Source organism: Odocoileus virginianus, chromosome 4, assembly GCF_023699985.2.
Source record: "Odocoileus virginianus isolate 20LAN1187 ecotype Illinois chromosome 4, Ovbor_1.2, whole genome shotgun sequence".
Taxonomy (NCBI): domain Eukaryota; kingdom Metazoa; phylum Chordata; class Mammalia; order Artiodactyla; family Cervidae; genus Odocoileus; species Odocoileus virginianus.
The window spans coordinates 76685706-76700123 of NC_069677.1; the positions used below are offsets into that span (position 1 = coordinate 76685706).

Genomic DNA, 14418 nt, shown 5'->3' on the forward strand with positions numbered 1-14418 from the left:
AATTCGCCAAAGGAGTTATTAACACAATGTATGATGATATGGATGGGAGACAGAAAATAAAGAGGGAAAGAACAAAAAATAAGACAAAAAGAACAATGGACTAGAGAAGTAAAGCATGGCTGAAATTAAAATTAGATAGACACATATCTGTTCTACAAAGTCATACCTTTAACTCAGCTGTTCATTCCATCCTGATGAAGTCACCCTGAAACAGCAGGCACTTAGGACAGCTGCTCTGAAATAGTGTTGTCTCTAACTTGTGGCCTACAGTTAGCACTCTAAACAAATCTCAGTCCATCCTGGAATTGAGCAAAGTTGGTCTGGATGTTTTTTTTTTTCCCTACCTTGTCCCTTTTCCTACCCAACTGGCCTATGAATCTGAAGAACCCGGGCAAGAAAAGGTCTTCTGTAAAATTTAAAACAGAAGCGCACTCACGTGGAGCACATCCACAGTCTGCCGCTGGAAGTTCCGAGACCTCAGTTCCTGCATCCGTTTGTTGTTTTCTTCATATTTTTCTTCCACAAGCTTTCTGCATAAAGTGAACATAGGCAAAGACCTGCAATTTGCTAAGATGAGATCTATGTTTCATAAGTAAATGTGATCCCTGTTTCAACAGGCAGACTAGGGTGTTGGGCAGCCAGCCTGCAGTCTCTCTCTTAAGGGATGAGCATGGCGCAGCCTCAGTGGGTTCTCCTTTGAAGCATGCAGGATGCCAGCTTCTCATTCCCCCAGGACTCAGTGCAGCAGGGAGTGCCAGCCCTGTGGGCGCTGGCCTGTGCTGACAGGGGTATGTCTCAGATGCCCGACTGAGAGCCCAACACATACCAATAACTAGGTAATAGCGCCATAGACATGGAAAATAGATCAACATTTCAAAGAATTTATGGAAAAGAATATGAGAGCCACTGTGAAGAGGAATTTTTCTTGGACATTTCCAGTTTCCTCTACAACAGGAATTGAATTTACTAGACCTGTTGTTAAATTGGAGGAAAGATTTGAGTTCTTGTGATTACTTGTGCCCTAATTTATACTTAGATTTCTTGAAAAATCACTGAACATCTCTGTCGTCAAATTTTCTTGTCTTTAAAGTGGGTGAGTATATTATAACCCTCATGACAATGAAGTCATTTGCCAGCTAACACTCATCCTTTCTTGAATCCTAGAAACAATAATCAAAACAACGCTGATGTAATTCATTCATAAAATCAAGAACAAACTTTATTTAACAAATTATTGCCTTTAATAACAAAAATATAAAATGTCACAAGGAAGATCAATGACTTTTTTGCATATTAAAGAAGTTTTAACCTGAGAAATAATTTGTAATGTGCAAGTTATTAATTTGCTTTTTTAAACTTTTACTGTCAGAGATTTAATTTTCCTTTCACCCTCAACCAATGACCCAAACCATGGTACCCTGGAAATATCCACATTCCTGAGGTGTTAGATCTGGGGCTATGAGTTGATGTAACTGTTCAAACAATATTCATGAATACATTTTCTCAACCAAATCCACACTTAGTGGTATACTGGATTGTTCATATCTTCCAGCTGAACACTGAATAATATCACATTGATACTTTGAAAGGGCACTGTTGGAATATTTACACCATAGAATCAGCAAACAAATTATTAATAGTAGCTACTCCTCTGGCCCCCACAGGCCCAGAGGCTTCATCAGCACACTTCTGCCCATGAAGCACTGTGACAGAAATCTTTTCCCATATTTATTAAAGAAAACATTTGACAAGAGGAAGTGGTCTCTCAGGTTCTTACATGCTTCATCATGATAGACACTTTAAGTACAAGGACATCTTGAATCATTTTCCAGATACAATGTTGTTGCTGTTGTTCTGTTAGTAAGTCATGTCCGACTCCTTCCAGACTGAAGTATGCCAGGCTCCCTTGTCCTCAGTCTCCCAGAGTTTGCTCAAATTCACGTCTGCTGAGTCAGTGATGTGATCTAACCATCTCATCCTCTGCTGCCGTCTTCTCTTTCTGCCTTCAATCGTTCCCAACATCAGAGTCAGCTCTTTGCTTCAGGTGGCCAAACTACTGGAGCTTCAGCTTCAGCATAAGTCTTTCCAATGAATATTCAGGGTTGATTTCCTTTAGGATTGACTAGTTTGGTCTCCTTGCTGTCAAAGGGACTCTGAAGAGTCTTCTCCAGCACCACAATGCAAAAGCCTCAGTTCTTCAGTGTTCAGCCTTCATTATGGTCCAACTCTCACATCCGTACATGATTACTAGAAAAACCATTGCTTTGACTATATGGACCTTTGGCAACAAACTGATGTCTCTGCTTTTTAATATTCTAGGTTTGTTATAGCTTTCCTTCCAAGGAACAAACTTCTTTGAATTTCATGGCTGCAGTCACCATCTGTAGTGATTTTGAAACCCAAGAAAATAAAATCTGTCACTGCTTCCACTTTTTCTCATCTATTTGCCATGAATTGATTGGACCAGATGCCATGATATTGTTTCTTTAATGTTGAGTTTTAAGTCAGCTTTTTCACTTTCCTCTTTTCCCTTCATTAAGCGGTCAGATACATTAACAAAGTCATAACACGGGCAGATTTTATTTTCAGGCCTTTTTGTCTCTCTCGTTCTTGGTTGGGGCTTCTAAGCTACCAAAAAAAAAAAAATGGCAGAGGAAGAAAGAACAAAAATCAGTCAATTGGGTCACTTAGCAGCTGAAAAATCAGTCTTTGAGAAATTGGGAGTTTGGGGTTCTTTGGAAGCACCCTTTCATGTGTAAACTCCGAACACTAGTGATCTCATACAAGCAGCACTGCCCCCAGACTGCAAAGGGCTTCACTTCACAGAACAGAGCTGCTTCCAGTCTTCTCTCAGTTCAGTTCAGATCACTCAGTCATGTCTGACATTTTGCAACCCCATGGACCGCAGCACGCCAGGCCTCCCTGTCCATCACTGACTCCTGGAGCCTCCATTGAGTCAGTGATGCCATCCAACCATCTCATCCTCTGTCGTCCCCTTCTCCTCCTGCCTTCCATCTTTTCCAGCATCAGGGTCTTTTCCAAGGAGTCAGTTCTTCGCATCAGGTGGCCACAGTATTGGAGCTTCAGCATCAATCTTCAGTCTTGTCTCTACAGACAACAGTCCCCTGCAGGGACATTCTTCTCCCTACAGAGCAGCCAGGACTCCAGGCAGAGGGGGTTTAGCAAACACCTGGAGAGTATGGACAGAACAGTGAGGCCACCTCACAGGGCTATGTAAAGAAGGTATCAGCAAAAAGGAGGCTTTGTCTAGAGGTGGCTGTTGTATTTTCATTCCTAATAACTTCCCTGATAGTCCATCACTCTTTTCACATAAGACTGAAAGCCTGATATTAATAGTGTCTGACATCTAATCACCATATTTTGAGCGAATGAGTGAAAGAAAAAATTGACAAATATATAAGAATGTACATTTTAATTTTCTCTTGTGGTTTCTGCTTTTCTTTAGCACATTCTTTTAGAGCCCTGAGAGGCACCCTTCACTAAGGGAAGGTCACTTACTTCAGCTTCCTGGCCTCCTCATCAGCTGCCTGGACCTTCCTCACCCGCATCCTCTCTCTTGGTGTCATCTTCTGCACCTCAGACAGTGCCCGTAGGGTCTGCAGGTGAATCTTTTTTTGCCTATAAGAATAAAGATTCCCACATGCAACCCATCCCAAACATGCTCAGAAAAATTAAACAAGTATTTTACAGAAGTATCATTACACTATTGAGAGGGGAAAAAGAGCTCAAGACTTGCCAAGCAAAAACTAATAAACTCTGGGTAGGTAATTAGCCAAGCAGGACTGTGGTTAATTGGCAATAGTTTTTAAATTAGATTTCTGTTTAAAAGCAAATTATGTACTTTGCAAATTTCTGCTAATTTCACTGCCTATGACTGATTTTCATACTGTAAGATAAATTAGTATCTTGACTATTAAGGAGTAAATAACTATGTGGATAGGACACAAATTTAGAATTAGACAGGGTTGGAATCCCATCTCTCCCATTCATTAGTTCTGCATCCTTGAGCAAGTTACTGAACCTCTCTGAACCTCAGTTTTCTCATCTATAAAGGATGGGCTATCATGAGTATTATATGAGATAATGTATATATAGTGCTTGACACATAAAAGTATCCCAAAATGGTGCTATTATAATGTGCATGCTCAGTTGCATTAAACTCTTTGCAACCCCATGGACTGTAGCCTGCCAGGCTCCTCTGTCCATGGGATTTTCCAGGCAAAAATACTGGAGTGGGTTGCCACTTCCTCTCCCAGGAGATCTTCCCAATCCAAGGATCATACCTGTGTCTCCTGCAGCTTCTGCATTGGCAGGCAAATTCTTTACCACTGAGCCACCTGGGAAGCCCCAGTACTGTAATAGCTAAATGTTATTGAATATGCTCTGTCTTCTAGGCTTCACACAGTAGATATTTTTTAATATTTTATTTATTTTTTTAATTGGAAGAAAACTGCTTTACACTGTTGTGTTGGTTTCTGCCATAGAGCAATGCAAATCAGTCATAATTATATATATATATGTATATATCTCCTCCCTCATAAGCCTCCCTCCCCTCCCCTATCCCACCCCTCTAGGTAATCACAGAGTGATACACTGGGCATCTTATGTTATATAGTGGCAGCTTCCCACTAGCTATTTATTTTACACAATAGAGTTGTATATATGTCAATGTGACCTTCTTAATTCATTCCACCCTCTCTTTCCCTTGCTGTGTCCACAACTCCATTCTCTCTGTTTGTGTCTCCTCTCCTTCCCTGAAAATAGGTTCATCAATACAATTTTTCCAGATTTCATATATATGTGTTAATATACAATATTGTTTTTCTCTTTCTAACTTCACTCTATATAACAAGTTCTAGGTTCATCCACCTCACTAGAACGGACTCAAATTCCTTCTTCTTATGGCTGAGTAATATATATATATACCACATCTTTCTCATCCATTCATCTGTCAGTAGACATCTAACTTGCTTCCATGTACTGGCTATTATAAGTAGGGTTTCAATGAACATTGTGGTACATGTATCCTTTTGAATTGTGGTTTTCTCAGGGTATATGCTCAGTAGTGGGGTTGCTGTGTCATATGGCAGATTTATTCCTAGGTTTTTTTTTTTATTTTAAAGAACCTTCACACTGTTCTCCATAATGGCTGTAGCAATTTACATTCCTTCCAACAGTGTAAGAGGGTTCCCTTTTCTCCACAAACTCCCCAGCATTTGTTGTTTGTAGATTTTTTGATGATAGCCACGCTGGTTGGTGTGAGGTGATACTTCATTGTGATTTTGATTTGCATTTCTCTAATAATGAGTGATGTTGAACATCTTTTCATGTGTTTATTGGCCATCTTTATGTCTTTTTTGGAAAAAATCTGTTTGGGTCTTCTACTCATTTTTTGATTGCATTGTTTTTCTGATTTTGAGCTGTATGAACTACTTATATATTTTGGAAATTAATTGTCAGCTGTTTCATTTGCAATTACTTTCTCCCCTTCTGAGGGTTGTCTTTTCATCTTGTTTATTGTTTCCTTTGCCATGCAAAAGCTTTTAAGTTTAATTAGGTTCCACTTGCTTATTTTTGTTTTTATTTTCATTACTCAAGGAGGTGAGTGAGAGATCTTGCTGCAATTTATGTCAAAGAGTATTTCAACACTATGGTTTCTTCTAAGAGCCTATGTTTTCTTCTAAGAGTTTTATAGTTTCTGGGCTTACATTTAAGTCTTTAATCCATTTTTAGTTTATTTTTGTGTATGGTGTTAGGAAGTGTTCTAATTTATGTGTAGCTATCCAGTTTTCCCAGCACCATTTTTTGAAGAGGCTGTCTTCTCTCCATTGTATATTCTTGCCTTCTTTGTCAAGGATAATGTGTCCGTATGTGTGAGGGTTTATCTCTGCAATTTCTATCTTGTTCCATTGTTTTTTATTTCTGGTTTTGTGCCAGTACCATACTGTACTGATGACTGTGGCTTTGCAGTATAGTCTGAAGTCAGGAAGGTTGATTCCTCCAACTCCATTTTTCTTTCTCAAGAATTTCTTTGGATATTTGGAGTCTTTTCTGTTCCCATACAAAGTATAACATTTTTTCTTCTAGATGTGTGGATAATGCCCTTGGTAATTTGATAGAAATTGCATTGAATCTGTAGATTGTTTTGGGAAAAGTATAGTTATTTTCACAATATTGATTCTTCCAATCCAAGAACATAGTATACCTCTCCATTGTGTCATCATTGATTTTGTTCATCCATGTCTTATAGTTTTCTGCAAACAGGTGTTTTGTCTCTATAGGTAGGCTTATTCCTAGACATTTTATTTGAATGCAAGGGATTTCTTTATATTAATTTTGTACCCTGAAACTTTACTAAATTCACTGACTAGTGCTAGTAATTTTCTGGTGGCATCTTTAGGATTTTCTATGTATAGCATCATGTCATCTGCAAACAGTGAGAGTTTTATTTCTTCTTTTCCAATCTAGATTCCTTTTATTTCTTTTTCTTCTCTGATTGCTGTGGCTAGGACTTCCAAAACTATATTGAATAACAGTGATGAGCATGGGCATTCATGTCTTTTTCCTGATCTAGAGGAAAGGCTTTCAATTTTTCACCATTGAGAATAATGTTTGCTGTGGGTTTGATGTATATCACCCTTATTATGCTGAGGTAAATTCCTCCTATGCCAATTTTCTGGAGAGTTTTCTTTTTTTTTATCATTAAGGTGTGTTGAATTTTGTCTAAAGCTTTCTCTGCATCTATTGAGATGACCATATGGTTTTTATCTTTCAATTTGTTAATATGGTGTATCATATTGATTCATTTGTGTGTACTGAAGAATCCTTGTATCTCTGAGATAAACCCCACTTGATCATGATGTATGAATACTTTTAAAGTGTTGTTGGATTCTGTTTGCTAGAACTTGGCTGAGGATTTTGCATCTATGTTCATCAGAAATTTTGGCCTGTGATTTCCTTTTCTTGTGACGTCTATGTCTGATTTTGGTATCAAGGCGATGGTGGCCTTGAAGAATGAGTTTCTGAGTTTTCCTCCCTCTGCAGTTTTTTTTGAAAGAGTTTGAGCAGGATATGTGTTAGTTCTTCTCTAGACTTTTGATAAAATTTACCTTCAAGCCATCTGGCCCAGGAAATTTGCTTGTCAGAAGATTTTTTTTTTAAATCAGAGTTTCAATTTCAGCGCTTATGATTGGTCTGTGCATATTTTCTATTTCTTCCTGGTTCAGTCTTGGAAGGTTATACTTCTCTCAGAATTTGTCCATTTCTTCCAAGTTGTCCATTTTATTGACATATAGTTGATCATAGTAGGCTCTTATGATCATTTGTGTTTCTGTGTTTTCCATTGTAAACTCTTTTTCACTTCGCATTTTATTGATTTGAGTCTTCTCCCTTTTTTACTGGTGAGTCTGGCTAATGGTTTGTCAATTTTGTTTATCTTTGGAATGAAACAGCTTTTAGTTTTATTGATCTTTGCTATTATTTTCTTCTTCATTTATTTCTGCTCTTGTTGTTCACTCAGTCGTGTCTGACTCTGTGACCCCATGGACTGCAGCATGCCAGGATTCCCTGTCCTTCACTGTCTCCTAGAGTTTGCTCAAACTCATGTCCATTGAGTCCAAGATGCTCCCTTCTCCTCCTGCCCTCTATCTTTCCCTGCCCTTAGTATATCTGCTCTGATCTTTATGATTTCCTTCCCTCTACTAAATTTGGGGGGGTTTTGTTCTTCTTTTTCTTGTTGCTTTAGGTTAAGGCCGGGTTGTTTATTTGATGTTTTTCTTGTTTTCCGAGGTAGACTTGTATAGCTACAGACCTCCCTCAACACTGCTTTTACTGTGTCCCATAGGTTTTCAGTTGTTCTGTTCTCATTGTCATTTGTTTCTAGCTATTTTCAAAATTTCCTCTTTGATTTCTTCAGTGACCTCTTGGTTATTTAGAAGTGTACTGTTTAGCCTCCATGTGTTTGTGTTTTTTACATTTCCTGCCCCCCTGTAATTGATATGCAATCTTATAGCATTGTGGTTAGAAAGAATGCCTTCTATAGGATTAGTTTTCTTAAATTTACCAAGGCTCGATTTGTGACCCAAGAAATAATTTACCCCAGAGAATGTTCCAGATAAAAAAAACATATTCTACTGCTTTTCGATGGAATGTCCTATAAGATATCAGTTAGGTGTACTGGTCCAATGTGTCATTTAAGGCTTGTGTTTACTTATTAATTGTCTGTTTTGATAATCTGTCCATTGGTGTCAGTGGAGTGTTAAAGTCCCCCACTATTATTGTGTTACTGATTATTTCCTCTTTTATAACTGCTACCATTTGCCTTATGTATTGACGTGCTCCTATGTTGGGTGCATATATATTTATAATTGTTATAATTTCTTTTTGGATTGATCTCTTGATCCCTTTATTATTATGTAGTGTCCTTCTTTGTCTCTTTCTTTTGATTTCCATTTGGAATATCTTTTTCCAGCCCCCCACTTTCAGTATGTATGTGTCCCTAGGTTTGAAATTGGTCTCTTGTAGAAAGATGGCAACCCACCCCAGTGCTCTTGCTTGGAAAATCCCATGGACGGAGGAGCCTGGTGGGCTGCAGTCCATGGGGACGCTAAGAGTTGGGCACGACTGAGCGACTTCACTTTCAATTTTCACTTTCATGCATTGGAGAAGGAAATGACAACCCGCTCCAATACTCTTGCCTGGAGAATCCCAGGGACGGAGGAGCCTAGTGGGCTGCCATTTATGGGGTCATACAGAGTTGGACATGACTGAAGCTACTTAGCAGCAGCAGCAGTAGACAGCATATATAGGGGTCTTGTTTTTGTATCCATTCAGCCAGTCTGTGTGATTTGGTTGGAGCTTTTAATCCATATACAATGTAAATGGATTAATTATTGATATGTATGATCCTATTACCATTTACTTTATTGTTTCAAATTTTTTTTTTTTCTTAGTAGGTCTTTTCTTTCTCTTGTGTTTCCCGTCAAGAGAATTTCCTTTAGCATTTGTTGTAAAGCTGGTTTGGTGGTGCTGAATTCTCTTAACTTTTGCTTATCTGTAAAGCTTTTGATTTCTCCATCAAATCTGAGTATGACTCTTGCTATGTAGAGAAATATTGGTTGTAGGTTTTTTCCTTTCATCACTTTAAGTATATTCTGCCACTCCCATCTGGCCTGTAGAGTTTCTGCTTAAAGATCAGCTGTTACCCTTAAGGAGGTTCTCTTGTATGTAATTTGTTGCTTTTCCCTTGCTGTTTTTAATATTTCTTTGTGTTTAATTTTTGTTAATTAGATTAATATGTGTCTTGGCATGTTTCTCGGGCTTATCCTATATGGGACTCTGAGCTTCTTGTACTTGGGTGGCTATTTCCTTTCCCGTGTTAGGGAAATTTTCAACTATGATCTCCTCAAATATTTTCTCATACTTTTTCATATAATCTTCCTCTTCTGGGACCCCTTAATTCGAATGTTGGTACACTTACTGTTTTCCCAGAGGTCTCTGAGACTGTCCTCATTTCTTTTCATTCTTTTTTCTTTATTCTACTCTGCTTCAGTTATTTCCACCATTCTTTCAGTTCACTTATCCATTATTCTGCCTCAGTTATTCTGCTATTGGTTCCCTCTAGCGCAATTTTTATCTCAGTCATTATGGTGTCCCTCATTGACTGTCAGGTCACTGCCCACACTTTCCTGGGAGCCTGTGCAATCTGGCATTGCCAAGGAACCCACGAACTGGGGCCAGTTCCCCTGGAAGAGCACAGGACCTGCCTCAGCCTGGAGGTGCCCCCCACACATCCCCGGTGTCTGCTGTACCTCTCCTGAGCAAGTGAGCCCTAAGCTTTCTTTCTCCTTTATAAGGAAATGGCAACCTACTCCAGTACTATTGCCTGGAAAGTTCCATGGACTGAGGAGTCTGGTAGGCTACAGTCCATGGGGTCGCAAAGAGTCGGACACGACTGAGCAAGTCTACTTATTTCTTACGGGTCCTTGTGAAACATTTCCTATGTCTTCTCAATCTGGGCCTCTATTCTATTTATCTGTGCCTCCACTTTAGTTCTGAGATTTTGGATCATCTTTACTATCATTACTCTGAATTCTTTTTCAGGTAGACTGTCTATTTCCTCTTCATTTGTTTGGTCTTTTTCATTTTTAGCATCCTCCCTCATCTGCTGCATACTTCTCTATGTTTTAATTTTGTTTAATTTACTGTGTTTGGAGTCCTCTCTTCACAGGCTGCAAGGCTGTCTGTCGTTCCTCTTACTTCTGCCACCATTGGGTGGGGTCAGACCAGTGCTTTGTGAAGGCTTTCTGTTGGCAGGGGACTGGTGCCTGTGTTCTGGTAGGTGGAGGTGGATCTTGTCTCTCTGAAGGGTAATGCCATGTCCAGTGGTATGTTTTGGGGAGTCTGTGAGCTCAGCATGCCTTTGGGAAGCCTGTCTGCTAACAGGTAGTGTTGTGCTCTTGTTTGGCTAGTTTGGTGTGATTGTCTGGCACTGGAGCTTGCTGGTCTTCATGTGAGGTCAGGTCTTAGCATTGAGATGGAGACCTTTGGGAGAGCTCTTGCTGATTAATATTCCATGGGGTCGGGAGTTTGCTGTTGTCCAATGTTCTGGACTCTGTCTTCCACCTTGGAAATTCAGGCTCAAACCATGGCTGGAGCACAAAGACTCCACAAGCCACACAGCACAGAAGAAAAAGACAAAGAGAGAAATAGAATAAATATCAAGCAAACATACAAACAAACAAAAAGAATGGACAGACAAAACCCCACGACAAATGGTAAAAGCAACACTAAACATACAGGAACACACAAGGAAACTCACACACACAAAAAAGAAGAAAGAGTAAAAAGAGGAACCAACAAATAAGAGGCAATCAAACCAATAAAGAAACATACAAATGAAAACAAACACTAAAAACTAGAGTAGCAAAAATACAAAACCAAAAACACAGGGGAAAATACAATAAAATGAAAAACTACTGTAGAAATAGGGGAAAATACAATAATTTTTTAAAGCATTAAAAAAGCAAAAAGTAAGTAAAAACAAAAAATTAAAGAACTAATAAAAAAAAGAACAATAGAATGAAATGAAAAAGAAAAAAGAGAGAGTGGTAGTAAGAAGAATATTTTCCTGGGGCCTCAGTTGTCCTTGCCACACAGTGAGCTCCAGCCAATCTGTCTACTCAGAAAGTTCTCTAATATTTCTAGGAAGGTCTCTGGACCTGCTGGCACTGTGGAGTCAGCTCAGACTCGGATCTGGTCTTACTCCAGCTTGTACTTGCTTCCAAAGGCGACAATTGCCCCCAAAGTCCACAGTTGCCACCAAAATCCACAGCCTCAAGCTAATTGCAGGGATTTAACCTGCTGCACCTGCAGCTACGGAAGTGAATTCCCTTCCTCTTCTTTGGTCACACAGCTCCTCGTGTTCAGCGTTGGTTTTCACCCCACCTCTGTTTGTAGGCCACATTCCATTGTCTGTTTCCAGCCCAGACAGTGAAAGTTGCTCAGTCATGTCTGACTCTTTGTGACCCCATAGACTGCACAGTCCACGGAATTTTCAAGGCCAGAATTCTGGAGTGGGTAGCCTGTTCCCTCCTCCAGAGGGTTTTCCCAATGCAGGGGTCAAACCCAGGTCTCTTGCATTGCAGGCAGATTTTGACCAGCTGAGCCGCCAGGGAAGCAGCTGCCGCAGCTGCACAGGACTCACTTGCTCAGCCGGGCTGCGGAGCAGGAGAGGCACAGCAGACACAATCGGGATGGGCGAGAAGTGTCTGTGGTAGCAGAGGCCTGCAGGGATTTGCTGCAGCCTGAGGCAAGCAATGTGCTCTCCCAGGGGAATCGGCCCCAGCCTGTGGGTCCCTCGGCAGTGCCAGGCTGCACAGGCTCCCAGTAAGGTATGGGCAGTAACCTGCCTGCTCACAGCCTGGTGGCAGCTGCAGCAGCCTTCATACCCACTCCTGGGGTCACGAACTGCAGCAGTGGCCCATCCTGACTCTGGTACTTATAAAGGTGGTGTCCTGCCATCTGCAAGCATTCAGAGTTAGAAAGTCCCTTGTCTCTCTGGCTGGCCCAGGCTTCCCCCTGGACTCCCTCAACTGTGTTGTAGTAGCCCCCTCAGTCTGTCTTCATGGCAGTTAAACCTGTCCTCTTCCTGGGTCCTGACTCCAAAGACTGAGCCTCAGCACCCAGCCCCAACTCACCACGGCAAGCACGCAAACAAGCATCTCAGGCTGGGAAGTTCTGGTCGGCACTGATCTCTGTGCTGAATTCTCTCTGCTTTGCCTTCTGCTCACTTTTTGTTGCTGTGCTCCCCTCCGAGGTTCTGTCTGCCCCCATTTCCCTCTGTGAGGGGGTTTCCAAGTGTGTGAAAACTTTTCCTCCTTTATAGGTCCCTCCCTGAAGCACAGGTTCTGTCCTGATTCCTCTGGCTCTTTTTTTTTTTTTTTTCCCCTGATTTCTTTTGCCTTACCCTGTTACACAGAGATTAGCTTAGAGGTCTTCTGCCAGTGTTCAGTAGATGTTCTGTAGGAGTTGTTCCACATACAGACATATTTTTTACATATTTATGGGGAGGAAGATGATCTCCACATCTCACTCCTCTGCCATCTTGAAAGTTCCCCCTCCCCAGTAGGTATTTTCACGGCATAGTGATTAATTGAGTGGTTAAGACCATTCACTGGGTTCAAATGATAGCTCTTAAAGTGAAAGTCACTCAGTCATGTCTGATTCTTTGCAACCCCATGGAATATACAGTCCATGAAATTCTCCAGGCTAGAATACTGGAGGGGGGAGCCTTTCCCTTCTCCAGAGGATCTTCTCAACTGGGGATAGAACCCAGGTCTCCCGCATTGCAGGCGGATTCTTTACCATCTGAGCCACCAGGTAAGCCCAAGAATACTGGAGTGGATAGCCTATCCCTTCTCCAGAAGATCTTCCCAACCCAGGAACTGAACCAGGGTCTCCTGCATTAGGCTACATGCTATATATGCCTTTAGACAAGTTACTTAATCTCTCTATGTTCATTTAAATAATAATAATAGTACCTATTTTATGGGTCACTTTGAGGTTAAATGAGCTAATTCAGGCAAAGAGCTTATAACAGAGCAAAGCATATGGTCATTATCTCTGGAAATGTTAGCCAATATTATTCAAGAGCCTCTTTCTTCAGTTAAAGTAATGTGCATATATTAAATGTACTGAAAGGTCTGCAGCCACATTCTTAATGGCATTTGGCTTGATTATGGCCCAATAGTGGAATGCCTTTTGCACTCAACTCCCTCCTGAAGAAACATTATGAGGAAATTTTAATGATTTCTAGGCAGTTCTCATTCTTCTGGAATATAGTTCAGACCAGAACCTCCAGGGGCCATGCAGTTTTCAGGAATACATATGCCCTTAGTCTTTGTAAGACCAAAAAGAGCCCTCAAAACAGAGTCATATATCTTGAAAATAACAGTTACAATTTGAAATCAATATCTCATAATGTGAAAGACCACCCAAAGAATTGGATTCGAGCACAATAAAATTGTAAGCACAGTCAGGCAAACTGTTTCTCAATTACAGTGCAAATTGATAGCTAAAGTAAGTCCATTATTTTAAAAATAAGGTATCTATTATTCTCACGTATCCCATTAATAAAATAAAATGAGAAGTTCCAAGCATTCTTGAAAAAATAGGTAGTAACCCAAGAAAACTAGGTTATAGGAGCATGCCTAAAGATATCTCTCTTAAGGTACAGGTATTTTAATTGGAAACTATGCATTAAAAAATGACTGAATACCTTGGATGGACCAGTTCCCTCAGTTTGAATGTGGATATGGAAGACAAACATAGCACAGTTGAGAAACCCCTGGACTGGGTGATAGAGAAACATATTTGTGTAATTTGACCTTGAAGATCAAGCTGCTAATGGCTAATGTTCTTACTTCACAGCTTTGCACAGCTCTGGGAGGGGCTGTCACTCTCACTGGGTCCTCACAAAATTAAATACAGTCCCGTTAGCAAAATTAGATTTGGTCTCCTCAGTAGTGCCCTCTGGAGTTGTGCAGTAACAGCCTGCACAGCGGCACATGGCTATTCTGACATAAGCTAGTATTCTGGGCTCTTGTAAGTTATGGCATAGGAACTCTGAATCAGGCAGGAGAGAGAAATATGAAACACACATCCTCTAGTTCTTATGCACATGTCAAGAAAGTAAATTTTGGCTTATTTTCAGTTGTCCCAAGACTCCACAATGTCGACTTTTTAATATACTCTGCCAGTTCCTGCTAAACAAACAATATGTGATAGTCATTTATGCTTAATCTGAATGTTCATTAGCATAAATGTCACTAAATGCTTGAAAGATAAATTTCTTTATATACTTACAGTGCAAGTGCAGAGCTACCCTGCAGATCTGTA

General features: G+C 40.3%; 1 protein-coding gene across 12 annotated transcripts in view; it reads right to left on the bottom strand.

Annotated features, from left to right (window-relative positions):
• The window catches only part of NEK11 (NIMA related kinase 11), a 282586-nt gene that overhangs the window by 155625 nt on the left and 112543 nt on the right, over nucleotides 1-14418 (bottom strand). For 8 of the 12 annotated variants that reach the window (XM_070466776.1, XM_070466770.1, XM_070466765.1 and 5 more), the window contains 2 exons: nucleotides 3520-3639; nucleotides 437-557 (listed from right to left, as the gene is read on the bottom strand). In XM_070466776.1, coding sequence (XP_070322877.1) covers nucleotides 437-557; nucleotides 3520-3639 — 241 coding nt within the window. The remainder of the gene's footprint in view (nucleotides 1-436; nucleotides 558-3519; nucleotides 3640-14418) is intronic. The other 4 variants (XM_070466777.1, XM_070466766.1, XM_070466769.1 and 1 more) reach the window with 1 other exon arrangement.